Source organism: Muscardinus avellanarius, assembly GCF_963383645.1.
Source record: "Muscardinus avellanarius genome assembly, chromosome: 3".
Taxonomy (NCBI): Eukaryota; Metazoa; Chordata; class Mammalia; order Rodentia; family Gliridae; genus Muscardinus; species Muscardinus avellanarius.
This window is the reverse complement of record NC_137788.1, coordinates 148369579-148385669: the sequence shown is the minus strand read 5'-3', so window position 1 is coordinate 148385669 and position 16091 is coordinate 148369579. Positions and strand designations below refer to the sequence as shown.

The following is a 16091-nucleotide window of genomic DNA, read 5'->3' as shown; positions in this document are numbered from 1 at the left end:
TGAAGGCCAGCATGGTCAAGGAGCTGGGCGCGGGGCTGGGGGTGACTCCAGGTGAGGGGTCACGCGACTTGTGGAGAGCTCACCCAGGAAAGGCCTCGGTGTGGGTCCAGAAGAGCCTGTGAACAGTTGGAGCCATAAACCATGGGGAGGGGCCGCCGGGGAGACAGCCCTAGCGGAGAAGCAGCTTTGCCCTGCTTCCCTCGGAAGCACAGTGCATCTGGGCCGAGTTAAAACTGAACATGAAAAATCACCATGGGTTTAAAAGGTGCAGCCATTTAGGGAGAACTTTGGCCTCCAGTTTTAAAAAGGAACTTTACTGTGTCTGTAGAAGTAAATTCCTAGAGTTCGTTTTATTTTGATAGTTTAAAAAAAAAACAGATGACTTGAGACGAGGGACTTATCTATTAGTGCTAGTGAGCTGAAGGCACATTGGTGCATCTTTTAACTGCTGGACTGTATCTCTTAACCCTCAGGGGTTAAGAGCAAGCTAATAGACCTTAAAGGGTACAAAATCCAGAATTCAGATACTTGGTTGAAGCCTAAAATAGAGCGCATCCATTGTAGCTTGAAAGATGCTAAGAAGGAGAACACTGGTGTTTCCTCAGGTGCTGCTGATGTGGGTGATTTTAGCTTAAAATTAGCTGTTCGTAATAAATGATTTTTAGAGCCCAGCAGAGACAGGAGGTCACAGGTTCGAGGACAGTCTCGGCAACTAGCGAAACCCTGTTTCAAAATAAAAAATAAAAAAAGGCTGGGGTGTAGTTTGGAGGTAGAATGCCTCTGGGTTCCATCTCCAGTACCACAAAAAATAATATAGGGCTGAAAGTATAGCTCAGAGGATAGAACACCCCTGGTTTCGATCTCTAGTAACACACACACACACACACACACACACACACGTTGTTTAATACATGGTTTCCTGAGCTGGTGAACAGGAGCGCTTCTTTTACAAAGATGGCCTGCTGCATTGGGCAAAACCCAGGTTTGCAACTTGCAACCTGTAAACTGAGCCAGCCAGCAGTTAATGTGCTAGAACCAAAGAGCTTGATCACAGCTAATCATGTATTAAATTCATAAGTGCGTTATCTGTCCATGCACAGGCTGTTTAGACTTCAAGACAAAACCTGTTGACTTCTGATTGTACACTCGGCATCCTTATGAATTTTTTTTTTTTTTTTTTTTTTTTTTTTTTTTGGTGGTACTGGGGTTCCTGGAAGCCCTTCTACCTCCGGGCTACACTCCCAGACTATTTTTATATTTGGAAACAGGGTCTCTTAAGCCAGAGCAAGCAGCTGGCTTCGAACCTGCGTGATCCTCCTGTCTCTGCCTCCCAAGCGTGGGGATTACAAGCGTGCGCCACCACGCCCGGCATCCTTATTAATTTTTAAATCTCGCTCTTAGTGTCAGGGCTGCCATCTACAGTGCCCGCCTGGCTCGCGCGTTCCTTCTCGGGCTGCACCCTTGTCTCCCTGCTCTTTCCTTTCTGTCAGTTGAACTTCAGAAATATTAGGTCAACTTCTCAGTTAAATTTCTGAGTCAGGGCTGTAATCCCAGTACTTGGGAGGCTGAGACAGAAGGATCACAGGTTCACAGCCAGCCTCAGCTACTTCATGAGGCCTTCCAAAACTTAGTGACACCCTATTTTAAAATAAAGACTAAAAAACAGGGCTGGGGGGTGTAGCTTAGAGATAGAATGACCCTGAGTTCAATCCCCAGTACCACCAAATTTAAAAAAAAAAAAAATTTTTAAAGAAAGATAAAGTAGAGCCGGGCGTGGTAGCGCACGCTTGTAATCCCCGCACTTGGGAGGTGGAGACAGGAGGATCGTGCAGGTTCGAAGCCAACCGCACTGGCTTAAGAGACCCTGTTTCCAAATAAAAAAATATATAAAAATAGGTCTGGGAGTGTAGCCCGGAAGTAGAAGGGCTTCCAGGAACCCCAGTACCACCAAAAAGAAGGAAAGAAAGAAAGAACAAAAGAAAGAAAGGAAGAAAGAAAGAAAGAAAGAAAGGAAGGAAAAGAAAAAAGAAAAGAAAAGAAAAGAAAAGAAAAGGTCGATAATGCTGTGGAAACAACTTCTAAAGCACATGCTTTAAAAACTAAGATGCTTTTCACCTCTCACTCCACACCCGTCATAGCAGAGCTGGGGTTCTGGATCCTCAGGCAAGGGCCCTGGCTCAAGGAGCAGCCACCAAGTGCAACCTTGCTGAGCTCACAGAGAGTGGAAAGAACCTGGCTCCTGAAGCCTTTGCCTGCCCGGAAGTGATAAAGGTCACTCCAGCTCACAGTTCATTGGCCAAAGTACACAGCCCGGCCAAGTATAACTTCAGGGGAGTGAGTGCATCTCCCAAGGGAAAGTGGATGTTGGAAAATTCTAGCATCGCTCAGTATGATTTTATTTTATTTATTTATTTATTTTTTGTGGGTCTGGGGATGGAACCCACGAGCATTCAACCTCTGAGCTACAGCCCCTGCCCTATTTTTCCTCTTTATCTTTTGAAACAGAGACTCACTAAGTTACGGAGGGCCTCACTAAGTAGCTGAGGCTGTCCGAGAACGCGATTCTCCAGTCTCAGCATCCCAAATGCTGGAATTACAAGCGTGCGCCACCACGCCTGGCTTCATTATACTTTTTTATAGGAATTTTAATTTATAAGTTAACTTGGAAGAGCTTATTTTTATGGCAGGCACTTGCGTGCAAGTCTTCATAAACAACTTCTGGTTCTCTTTGTTTAGGTCAGTGGTTCTACACTGACTCAGCAGTAGAATTCCCCCTGGGAACTTTCTAAATATCCCAATGCTAGAGGCACAGCCAAGGTTTGCAAAGCCACAGACATAGGTCTTAATCCCATTTCCTCTTTAGTTTTTGTTCTTACTTTCTATTATAGAAATTTTCAAGAAATGCAGAAGGAAGGAGAATAGTCGAATGACCCCAGAGCAAGCCCTAACAGTGCCATCCCTACAGCGTGTTCAGCCAGTCTTGTGTCCCATCCTGCATCCCCTCCCACAGGTTATTTGAAGTAAATCCCAAGCAGTCTACCATTTCATCTGTGACTCTTTTGGCGTGTGTGATACACAGACTCTTTGTGAACTGTTTTAATTTGTTTGGGCCATAACAAAATGCCACAGTCTGGGTGGCTTATAAAACAGAAGTTTATTTTCTCACAGTCTGGAGCTAGGACCAGATGACAGCCAGTTTGGTTCCTTTGAGACCTCTCTCCTTTCCGCGTGGACAGCCCTTCGCTGTGTGTTCACAGTGTGGTCCTCTTTCTATGCTCCTGTGTCTGGTATTATCTCTTCACCCTAATCTCTTTTTAAAGGACACCAGTTCTATTAGCCCCATATATGTATAAGGGCTCACCCTAGCCAGCCCATTTTAGCTTAATTTTGCCTCTGAAGGCCTTGTCTTCAAATCCAGGGGCATCCCGAGGCATGGGTTCAGAACCGCAGCATCTGAACCTTGGAGACAGTTCAGCCCATGACTGAAACATAAACAACAGTAGCAGCATCACAGTGAGAGAGCACTCCTGGGTAGCCGTTCAGTCTCCCAGCTGTCTTCCATCCTTCTTTTCTTCCCATTTCATTCGATTGCTCAGTCAGGTGCATCAGTAGACTGCGGTTGGCCGGTGGGTTTCTTGTGCCTCTTTTAAACTCCTTCCCTCACTCCATCGGGCCCCAGCCAAGTCTACCTGTCCCTCTGTGGGGTGACTGGATGTGCCATCGGGGGCTCTCTGGATCCCCAAGACATGCCACCACCCTTGGTCAGGCTGCCTGGCCCTGAGCATCTGTGGTCCAGGCATGGGCCCAGCATCACTGAGCGTCAGAGGGACTCCTGCCCTGAGCTTTTCTGGTCAGCCAAGTTCTGTTTGGAAGGCCTCTGCTTCCACCCCTCACGTAATGTGGCCCCACAGCTCCAGTCATGCCCTTCTCTACCAGCTTCCCCTCCAGTGCTCCCAGGGCCCTTCTGATGTGAGTTAGCATTTGTTGTCATCATTTGAGAAATTTAGTATTTGTTTACGAGCTTATTACTTTTCTGTCCATCCTGGAAGTCCCCTCCATACGCAGGCAGACTCTGTGCTCCCTGTGGTAGCTCCCCAGGGCCAAGGAGCTCCCTAGGCCATAGCAGGTGCTAGAAGGTGCTTTCCTCCTCAGGGATGCTGGATGAGGACCATGTGATGGTGTGAAATGGCAGCTTGTGGATAAGGTGACACTTGACAAGCGCATCTCAGCGGGTGCCTCGGTGTGCCGGAGTCCTCCTCAGGCAGGGGGCACCTCTCTCCAGCCAGGCTGGTATTCAGGTCACGGTGAATACCTCTGGCTCTCCACAACAGCGGGCTTGACCAAAAGAAAACAAAAGGGGGCGTTGACATGAACCCCTGTGTTATTTTCCTCCTGTATCACCTCAGCTCTCTTTCTGGGAAAGCTATACAAGAGCTGTGCCTACTTAGCAAACTAATTCTGTTGCAAACTATGCAAGCAGGAATCCCTTGTTACTGGCCGTCTTTGCTGATATGATTAGAAATGGTTGGAAACAGATCTCACTTGCACAGAAGAGCTTCCTAAATGGATAATTATGCATTCTTAGACTCCGTCATGCTGCCTTTGAAATACAAATTCATTAAGGAAAGTTCTTCATGATAGCAGTTACTCTTTATCTCGCATTAATGAGCGCCAGGCTTTTGCTGAATTTTATGCTACTGCACGTGATCTGCACCACCTTGGAGATAGGTTTAATTAGTGTCCCCATAGCACAGGCTTAGGGAGGCTAAGTACCTTGCTGTGGGTCATGAGACTCGTTAGTAGCAGAGCCAGCACGTGTGTGTGTGTGTGTGTGTGTGTGTGTGTGTGTGTGTGTGTGTGTGTAAAATACTAAGGGTGGGTGCTTTACCACTGAACTATATTTCTAGCCCTTTTATTTTGAGACAGGGTTTCACTGAGTTGCCCAGGCTGGGCTTGAACTTGCAATCCTCCTGCCTCAGCCTCCTAAGTAGCTGAGATTATAAGCAAGTACCAGTGTGTTCACCTAAACTGTATGATTCTTAACCCCAACTCAACCAATAATCAATACCACCCCCGTTGTAGTGTTCATTTCCTATTTAGGATACTGTTCATTCAAATATAGAAGAGCAGGGAGATATTTGAACATTTAAAAAAAAAATTCCCCACTTTGGTGGCAGCAGACTTTACAGTTTTGATCGATAGCTGTCCCTTACCTGACATTTGCTGCGTGCCAGGCACTGTCCTGAATACATTTTATGATGTACTAAATCAGCTTCATGACCTTCAGGATTGGCCTCGTGGACAAATCTAGTCAGGTCACACACCTCCAGCTCAAGGTTATTTAACTCAATAATTAGAGTCAATTCTTGTGCGTAGCGGGTGCTAGGGACCAAACCCGGCCTTACACATGCTAGCCAAATGCTTTACCTCTGAACTATACCCTCAGCTCTGAAGTAAACTCTTAAAATTAGTATTGACAAGAGGTTTTTATTGTAGTACATGTATTTTAACTTTCTAAAAATTATCTTATCTATAGGAAAAGTTCTTCTTACCTCAGTACAGTCCATAGACTTTTTAACCAGAAAGTATTAAATATTTCTCTTTTGATGAATTAAATAATATTAACTGATCTGACCAAAATTAAAATGTGAACCTGTTAGGGTGACTAGTAGCACCTCCCAGGGTGAAATTTACCAGACTATCTTTTAAATTTCATAATAAGCCGGGCGTGGTGGCACACGCTTATAATCCCAGCATTTGGGAGGCCGAGACAGGAGGATTGCAGTTCACAGCCCCCCTCAGCTACTTAGTGAGCCCTCTGCAACTCAGTGCAACCCTGTTTCAAAATAAAGAATAAAAAATAGGGTTAGAGGTGTAGCTCAGAGGTAGAATATCCCTGTGTTCCATCCCCAGTACCTCAAAAAAAAAATTCATATTAAGCCAGGTATGGTGGTACATGCCTATAAACCTAGTACTTGGGAGGCTGAGACAGGAGGATCACAGCGTTGGCAACAGAGCAGGACTCTCAGCAACTTAGACCCTGTTTCAAAACAAAAAACAAAAAGGGCTAGGGTTGTAGTTGAGAGGTAGAATGTTCTAGGTTCAATCCCCATGACCAAAAAGATAAAAATAAAAATAAAAAGTCATTTAAAAATGTCAGGCACGGTGGTGCACACCAGTAATCTCAGTTTGTGGGAGGCTGAGACAGAAGGATTGCAGGTTTGAGAGCAGCCTTAGCAACTTTGCGAAGGCCCTGGACCCTGTTCCAAAATCAAAGAGGCTGGGATTGTAGCTCAGAGGTAGGATGGCCCGAAGTTCAACCCCTACTGCCACAAAAGAGGAAGAAGAAGTGAAAGTTGTAAATCTGCATCTTAGTTAAACACCTGTCAGCACTGCCTGCTGAGAGCCGGGGCTGGGTGCCTCGGGTGGGGGGGCAGAACCAGAGCAGATGGAGGTGGACCGTCCCTGGGCTCCACCCCCAGCATAGATGATGATGGTGATGAGGAGAACTGTGGAGAAGCAGCGCCAGGCCGTGCACTTTCAGGACGAGATCTGAATGCCGAAGCCTCAGCCACAAGCGGTTTTAGGCATTTGACACCTGGGGAAACAAAGTAAAAGCGCTCACTGGTTCCAGAGATGCGGACGAGGAGAGCTAGTGTGATGGGCAAGAGGGCCTTCGCTTTCTTCCGCGGCTATTTTCTTCCCTAGTGACTCAACTTAGGAGTAGCTTCTCCTAGGCTTTAGGAAATGACTCACATGATTTTACTAAGAAAGTGACAGGGGCTGCTGGGCGCCAGCCACCCACCTGTCAGGGAGCCATGTGTTAGGCTGGCCACTCTTTCTCTTGTATTAAACTCGGCGGGGAAGACATTTGAGCACGCGTTGCCCAGCCTGCGTGGTCACGCTGGCCAGCACTGTGCGCTTTCATTCCTCCGGATTGGACTTCCTTCTCATCCACCTGACACTTGGTGGCACGCCCACAGGTGCCACGCCTGTGCCTGGCATGGGGAATAGAGATGACTCAAGGTCTCCATCGCGCAGGGAACACCAAGTCTCCAGGCCCCTGTATTTTAGCCTACTTAGTCATGTCAGTTCATTTCGGGAAATGGCTTTTGAAATAGCAGCTTCCCAAGGTCTTTGTCGTCTTTGCCTTGTTTTTCCTCGGGGGATAAGGGTCTAAAGAAAAGGGTGCGGGGGCCTTTCCTGTTCTCCATGGGTTGCCTTTCTAAGATGACCCTGTCTTACTCCTCTCCCTAAGGCCAGGCTAAGCATCTCATATTTCATCTTGTCTTTGAAAAGCTGTAGCAAGATTAGGTATCTAATCTTATTATCGCTGCTAATCCCAGAAGGATTAAATACGTAGAACCTCATTAAAAATCCCCCTCATACTAAGAAACAGATTACTGAGCGCTTAGGAAAGCAAGCCAGGGGAGGCTCCCAGTCACTGACGCAGTTGCTAACTGACATCAGGTGGAGGTCCCAGAAGGACCCGGAGCCTTCCAGAAGGTTGGTCCTGGAGCCCTTTCTCTTGCCTGGGCAGCTCTTCGCAGAGCACCCAGCAGCCTGCCCAGCACAGGGAGGCGCCTGGCCCCTTGTCCAGATCAGACGTACTTAGGGTGTGCTTAGACTGCGCCTACCCCAGCCGCAGTTGCTCCTCAGCAGCATAGCAAATCCAACTGTCCCAGTGACGTCTCAACCTCTGCTCTAGGTCCCAATAGTCTCCAACCTGAGTGAAGGTGGACGGGTCTACAAGGAACCCGGTGGGGACGGAGTAAGACTTTTAATAATTAAACCGTCAACCCCCACGGTACGGCTACTTAGGTAGACTTGTGATATGGGGCAGAGGACTTGGCTCCAGGTTAGACAGGGGCCCAGAGCCCAGCGCTCATCTTCCCTGAGCTCTGCCTCCCCACCTGTGTGTCCGCTCTGCAGAGAGCCAGAACAAGTGCAGCCACCCCCAGTCGTCCCTTCACGGCTGCTGACCGAGTGTCCACTGCGCATCTGGCCTCACAGGAACAGCAGAAACAAGAGCATCTTACTTTATGGAGTTTATAGTCTAATGGAGGCTCATCTATGCCAGAAGAAGACATAAAGATAGAAATAATTAGCCAAAGGATGGTGGTATTAGGTAGAAACTCAAGGAAATGACAAAGCAGGCCTTGTAATAACAATTGAAGTCTCTCGGTACCATTGCTTACAGATAATGTCCCCTAGACAAACCACTGATCCAGCATGAGCGATGTGTTTAGGTCTTTAGCACAACTGAAACTGGCCTAAGGGGATCTTGGTTTGTTTTGTTTTGTTTGCACTGGGGATTGAGCCCAGGGGTGTGCTCTACCACTGAGCTACATCCCCAGCTCTTTTAATTTTTTATTTTGAGATAGGATCTCACTGAGTTGCCCAGACTGGCCTCAAACTTGCAATCTCCTGCCTCCGTTACCTGAGCAGTTGGGAAATCAGATGTGTATCACTACACCCAGCTAAGTTGTACTTTGAGAACCATTAATAGATGTTACCACATTGCCTTTCAAGGCCTCTGCCAGAATGTGTGCACTCATCAGTGGATGGACAGGCCTGTCACTCACCCCCCAGCCCCCAGTCTCAGGGATTAGCAAACTGATCATTGTTTCTAATATGGGTAGTGAAAAAGATCTCTAATGGTTTTTCGTGTGTGCATGTGTGTGCGTGCGTGTGTGTTACTGAAGATTGAATGCCAGGGGCATTCTACCTCTGAGCTGTACCCTCAGCCCCATTTTATTTTTATTTTGAAACAGGGTCCTGCTAGGTTGGTGAGAGTCTCACTACCTGCTGAGGCTATCCTCGAACCTGTAATTCTCCAGTCTCAGCCTCCCAAGTACTGGTATTACAGGCATGAGCCACTACACCCAGTTGGTATTACAGGCATGAGCCACTACACCCAGTTTCTAATTGTCCATTTAATTTGAATTTTCTTATTTAAAATAACATAAAGCATCTTTTTGAACTGCTTTAAAAAAAAATTGAGGATTTCATCCACCTTTCCTGTCAACTAGGACAGTAATTCTCAAACTCTGGTCCCTAGCCCAACAGCATCCATAGCACCTGAGAACTTGTTAGAAATTAAATTCTTGGCCCACCTAGACCTCCTGGATCCAAAACTCTCGAGGTGGAGCCTGCAAGATCTGTTTTAACAAGCCATCTGTTTAAACTTTACCTCTACAATTTTATGTTGCAGTAGGTTTGAAGTGGGACCCAAGAATGTGCATTTGTGTGTGTGTCAGTGTGTGATCCTAGGGGTTGAACCCAGCGCATTCTGCTTCCATGCTACACTCCCAGCCTTTTTTGTTACAGGGTCTCACAAGGTTGATGAGAGTCTCACTACTTTGAAGCTATTCTCAAATCTGCAATGCTCCTATCTCAGCCTCCCAAGTATTGGGATTACAAAAGTGCACCACCACCCCCAGCAAGAATGTCCATTTTGAACAGTGCTGGTGCATCTGGTCTGGGGACCACACTGAGAACCTGTGAGCTAAAGCATCGTACTTGCAGTGATATTTAACCTCCGCGTCTTTTCTGACTCACTCTTTACAGGATCACTAGCAAGTAGTTGTATTTATTTAGGGATTTGAAGTTTGATTTTTTTTTTTTTTAGGTATTTGATGAATGTGGAGGGAGTATCTAGTTGTGCTGAGTGGGGACTGGGCCAGTGGGAACCTTGCTTTAGAGGAAATGTTGGGGAAGACGGTTCCAGGCTAAAAGCCCTGCTTCAGATGCTTCCAAAAGGCTAAGCAGCGCCCCCAGCTGTGAAGGTTGCTTACTGCAAGTAGAAGTGAAGGAAATCTGAAATGGTTTGGCTCAGAGGTAAATGAAAGATGATTTCTTGCTAATAAAAGAGTACATAGGTTCCATACTTCAACATATAGGCACAGGTGAAAACTTCAACAAGACCCCCAAAGCTCAGTAAATTAAAGCAAGAATTAATAAGTGAAATGGCATCAAACTAAAAAGTTTCTGCACATCAAAGGAAACCATCAAGACTCTAAAGAGAAAGCCAATAGAAGGAGAGAAGATCCTTACCTGCTATCCCTCTGATAGAAGACTGATATCTAGAATATACTTAAAAGACATTATACTAAAAAGAACTTAAAAGACATTATACTAAAAGAAATAACCCAGTCAAGAAATGGGCAACTGAATTGAATAGACCCTTTACAGAAGAAGAGGTACAATTGGCCGATAGAGACATGAAAATATATTCAACATCATTAGCAGTCAGGGAGATGGCAAATGAAATTCCATCCAACCCCAATCAGGACGGCAAGCATAAAGAAGTCAAATTACAATAAATGTTGGCGAGGTTGTGGGAAAAGACAGATATAAGAGATCTTGCCCCAGGCCTGGTGTGGTGGTGCACATTTGTAATTCCAGTACTTGAAAGGCTGAGACGGGAGGATCGCAGATTCAAGGACAGCCTTAGCAAGTAGTGAGACTCATCAACCCAGCGAGGCTCTTTCAAAATAAAATAGAGTTTGGAGGTAGAATGTCCCCAAATTCAATCCCCAGTACCATTGAGAGGCAGGGAGGGAGGGAGGGAGGAGAGAGAGAGAGAGAGAGAGAGAGAGAGAGAACGAACGCGTGCATGCCACAAACTCAAAAGATAGTGTCCAGCTAGGCATGGTGGTATACACCTATAATCCCAGTACTTGGGAGGCTGAAACAGGAGGATCACAGGTTCAAGGCTAAGGCCTTGGCAATGAAGCAATGCCCTGTTTCAAGATAAAAAGGGTTGGGGTATATTCTAAATGTAGAATGCCCCTGAGTTCAATACCCAGTACAAAAAATAAATAAATAAAACACTTCCTAGCCGGTGCCCAGGTCAGCAACTCAGTTTCCACTGTAAGACCGTAGTCTTCTCATGCCAGTTTGTATGTGCTTCTTGCCAACATCCCAACTTCCCCTGTGAGGTTTCACTGTAAGCTGGCTCCCCATGGGCTGGGCCTTGAGAGACTTGATGAATCCTTTCACCTGTGTGTGCCATTAGCCTCCTCTTGCCAAGCTGCTGGGACACAGCATGGCTCCATCAGCCCCCCTGGGCCACCAGTGAGGTCATTCCTCCTGAGCAAACCTGGCTCCAACACCTCTCTGTTCAGAGGTCTCCACTGAGTATTTCTGAATGAGTCTGCCTCCCTTGGCAGCCTGTCCCTACGTCACCAGGAACATTTTACCTTAATCCTATAGAGCATCCTGGCCATCCCTCAGGACTAAAGTTTCTTCCCTTCCCTCCATGACACTGGCAAGAAGATCCTGCAAATAACATCCACCTGGTAATTTTTCAGCACCATGAATCATTGTCCACATGGGTATAGTGTCCCAATTTGCAGCTCAAGAGGCTATTTCCAAAAGGATTTGCTTATGAATACAAATAGGGAAAAAGAACTGAAATTGTTCACTGATGACATGATCCTTTACTTTGAAGATTCAAAACACTCAACCAGAAGACTTCTAGACGTGATAAATAGCTTCAGCAAAGTAGCTGGATACAGGTTCAACTTAGGAAAATCATTAGCATTCCCATACACCAATCACAAATCCACTCAAAAAGAAATCCAGAAAACAATTCCATTCACAATGACCTCAAAAAAGATGCAATACTTAGGAATAAATTTAACCAAGGAGGTAAAAGACCTCTACAATAAAAACCTGTCAAACACTAAAAGAAGAAATTGAAGATCTTAGAAGATGAAGAGACCTCCCATATTCTTGGATAGGTAGAAACGAAATAATCAAAATGGCCATCCTAGCAAAAGTGATATATACATTCATTGCAATCCCTATTAAAATACCAATGTCATTCTTCACAGATCTAGAGAAATCAGTCATATAATCCGTATGGAAAAACAGAAGGCCCGGAAGAGCCATAGCAGTTCTCAACAGTGAGGACCATGCAGGAAGCATCACACACCTGATTTCAAATGATGCTACAAAGAAGAAGTAATTAAAACAGCATGGTAGTGGCACAAAAACAGACACATAGGAGAATCGCAGTTCACGGACAGCCTCAGCTACTTAGCAAGGCCCTTCATAACAGTGAGACCCTGTTTCAAAAAATAGAGACTAAAAATTAGGGCTGGGGTTGCAGCTTGGAGGTACAATGTCCCTGGGTCTCATCCCCAGTACCGCACCAAAAAAAAAAAAAAAAAAAAAAAGGATCAGAAACATTAAAACTGCTAGAAAAGGCCATAGGACCAACACTCCCAACATCAACAACTTCCTCAGTAAGACCCCTGAAAGCTCAGGAAATTAAAATAAGAATTAATAAATGAGATGGCATTAAATTTTAAAGCTTCTGTGCAATAAAGGAAAATACCAAGAGTCTAAAGAGAGAATGAGAGAAGAACTTTGCCAGCTACACCTAACACTAGAAAAAATAAATAAAATAACCCAATTAAAAAAAAAAAAAAAAACAGGAGCTGGGTGTGGTGGTGCACACATGTGGTCCCAGCATTTGGGGAGGCTAAGACAGGAGGATCACAGTTCACAGACAGCCTCAGCTACTTAATGAGGCTCTCTGTAACTTAGTGAGACCCTGTTTCCAAATAAAAATAAAAAAAGTATAAAATAGGTCTGGGAGTGTAGCCCAGAGGTAGAAAGCCCCAGTACCACACAAAAAAAAATTATATATATGAAGGAACTATTTCCAAAGGGGTTGGCTTGTGCTTTTATTTACATCTGCATATGAACATGTATGCTCAGGCACACCTGAATATCTGCTCTGACGCTCACGAGCATCTAAACCAGGTTCTTGTGACCCACCTCCCGAGGACCCTCGATTTGATCATGGTCCCCCTCTGTGGGCACTCTTGGTGCCCTGTTTTCTTTCTTACTGGTATGTGTGTGTGTGTGTGTGTGAACTTTTCTCCAGGTAGCAAAGAGCAGAGCAGTGTTTGTCTGTCTGTCTGTCTGTCTCTTTCAACATACAGACACACACACACATATATTGGCACCTGCTTAATAACTCTGCAGCTTGCATTTTCTCTTTGTTTTTTGTTTTGCTCCTGAAATGATCACGTGACCTCTTGCCCACAGGCTGCACGTGGGAATTTGGAGCCATGGTGAACTACATCAAGAAGACATACCCCCTGACCCAGCTGGTCGTCGTGGGCTTCAGCCTGGGTGGTAACATCGTGTGCAAATACTTGGGAGAGACTCAGGCAAACCAAGAAAAGGTCCTGTGCTGCGTCAGCGTGTGCCAGGGGTACAGCGCGCTGCGGTGAGTCGTCTTTTTTTTCCTCAGGCTTTTCTGTTGCATTTGTTTATTGCGATGCCCCCAGGGCACCAGACGTGGTCGAAGGGAACACCAGGGCAGTGAGCAGCAGCGTCTGACTTGGGCTCACCTTGCTTTGCCTCAGCTCATACACCGGAGCTGTCCTCTCAGGCCTGCCGTGCCCGGGACGCAGGTGCCCTTTGGAATCTGCTCTGTTACTGACGGGCCAGAGCCCCCTTCCTGGTTGCAGCTGCCCTGGGGAGGCTCTGTGAGGTGACTCATCTGTTCATGACTCAGGATATGGCAGGGCCAGGGGGTTATGAGGACACCAGAGACTGGCAAGGTAGGATCTGGGAGTTGAATCTCTCCTCCCTGCATGAGAGCGAGCCCCAGCCACTGTCTGGAAGGGACCTGGGGAGTCATTAATCAGTGTCCTCCCCTTCCAGCTCTGTCTCTCGTGGGCATCCTGGACAGATTTGCAGAGGAGCTGACTCACCGGGTCAAGTTTACCTCACCCTGTAGCCCCTTCCCCCAGAACCTGCAGGAGGTGTCCTTGCAGGGCCTGCCGTTGGCTCTGAGCCTCCGCGGGATCTCTGCCGTCCAGCTCCTAGAGTCCTCGAGCGCACACCCCACCCACACCCACACACCCACACACCCAGGTACGGGCTCTCCAGGCTCCCCAGATGGATGTGTATTTATCATTCTTCATGATAATGTCTTCTGTGGTACAAATGGTATGACCATTTGTTACAGATCTCTTGAAGAAATCCAAAACTGTACAAGAAAGTAAAATAAAGCAAAACTCCTTTATTGATCCAGTCTAATGCCAAACAGCCTTAATACAAGAAACTTTTTTTTCCCCACCTCTATCTTTTCTGCTGCAGTTTAAGCCTATCTTGTATTTTCTGATGGACAGAGGTTATATGATTTATAAAGATATATTACTGAACTTGAAGCCAGAACCCAAACGGGCAAATTTAGGCCCAGAATTCAACTTCTGCCTATGAGGCTTAAAGCTGGCCAAAAGGAGGCTGGAAATGTACCCAAAGTGGAATGACAAATGCCCTTGATCAAACCTTTTCTGAGCTCCAGGGCCAAGGACTGGCCTCCAGTTTTCCCCATCTGCGGTATGAGGATAATAATAATAATAAACAGGACTTCCTACCATTCTGAGGGCCACATGAGTGGATATATCTAGAATGTGAGTAGCTGTTAATTATCATCACCATCATTAGCCACTGTAAATAAAGGAAGTGGGCTAGTTAGATGGGTGGATCACAAAGACTATTCTGATAAAGTACTCACTGTCTCACTCCATTAAGAGTTTCTTAATGGCCCCAATACCAAAAAAAAAAAGACAACAAAATTTCTTAAGACTTGCTTTGGAGATCATGTTAGAAATTGATTCGGTTTGGGGGGACCTGTCTCTAGAGATTCTTATTGATGCAGCCTACAGCATGAACCAGGAATGTGCCTGCGGACACACTTCACAGGGGACGCCTGATGTTAGCCCTGCGTAGCTGTCACTGGGTTGGTGGCCCAGAGCTCTCTGCACCGCTGGGTTTCCGGGAGGTGAGCCCCTCGTCCTCCTGCTGGGAACCCGCCTATGGAACCTCAGGAGTCAGCTGAAAGGACGTGTTCCTTTATCTTGGCTTGACTAGAAATGCTCAACTCCTGATTCATAGGCCTTTGTTACCAGAGCTAACCCAAACCCCGTCCTCCCAGTCACTGGGACAAGACAGGTGCGCAGCGGCCAGCCTGTTCAGACCCAGGGCAGCTCACCTGGCGGAGCCAGGAGGTGTGGGCCTTGCTCCACCTGACAGCAGGTCCAAGTTTCCGCCAGCCCGGCACTTGTAAAATGGGAATCACTAGATTTCCTCCTGAGCCAACTGCTGTGCGCTGGCTGCGAATCCACACTGTGTTCAAAGAGCCCCGGGTTAGATAAGTAGGAGGATGTAGTTCAAGTTTGTTTGTTTGTTTGTTTGTTTGTTTGCTTGCTTGTTTAGTACACCGATCTTAAAATGACAACAGCTTTGGTTCTTTTTGCTACAGTAGCGCCACCTGCTGTTAGCAAGAGCACACAATCGGCACAGTTAGCAAACGTGTGTTTTTTTTTGTGTGTGTGGTACTGGGGGTGGAACGCAGGGGCGTTTCTACCTCCGGGCTATACTCCCAGACCTATTTTATACTTTATTTGGAAACAGGGTCTCACTGAGTTGCTGAGAGCCTCACTAGGTAGCTGAGGCTGGCTTCAGACCTGCTCAATCCTCCTGTCTCAGCCTCCCAAGCGCTGGAATTACAAGCGTGAGCCACCACACCCAGCAGCAAATGCATGTTCTGAGACAGAAAAGGCTCAAGGTAGGGAAACAGAACCCCAGAGGTGCTATATATTTTGCACATGGAGTCTACATGGCCCCTTCTCTGATACCCCAAAAGGTTTCATGCACATAGTTACCTACTGTCATGTCAACTTCATGCAATAAAGAGGGAAAGAGGTAACTTTATTCTTTGGAGCGTAGATAATTAACACTCGGGCTAAGACCATACAGCTCTACAAGGGACCTGAGGCAGCTCAGCGAGGCACCACTGTCCCACGTGTGCTGATGCTGCCTAGGCTCAGGTCCCCTCTTCCTTCTGCTGAATAGGTGAGAGACAGTTCCTTAAACCAAGCATGGTGGCACACGCTGGGGAGGCTTTGACAGGAGGACCACAGGTTCCACAGCCAGCCTCAGCAACTTAGGCCCACTACAACTTAGTGAGACCCTGTTTCAAAATAAAAAAATAAAATAAGGAGTGTAGCTCAGAGAACAGAATGCTCCTAGGTTCAATCCCCAGTACCACAGTAAAC

At 46.4% G+C, this 16091-nt stretch overlaps 1 protein-coding gene across 1 annotated transcript in view; it reads left to right on the top strand.

Annotated features, from left to right (window-relative positions):
• The window catches only part of ABHD2 (abhydrolase domain containing 2, acylglycerol lipase), a gene marked incomplete at both ends in the record, with an annotated part of 78537 nt that overhangs the window by 40312 nt on the left and 22134 nt on the right, over positions 1–16091 (top strand). The window contains one exon of the mRNA XM_080691693.1: positions 13066–13249. Coding sequence (XP_080547819.1) covers positions 13066–13249 — 184 coding nt within the window. The remainder of the gene's footprint in view (positions 1–13065; positions 13250–16091) is intronic.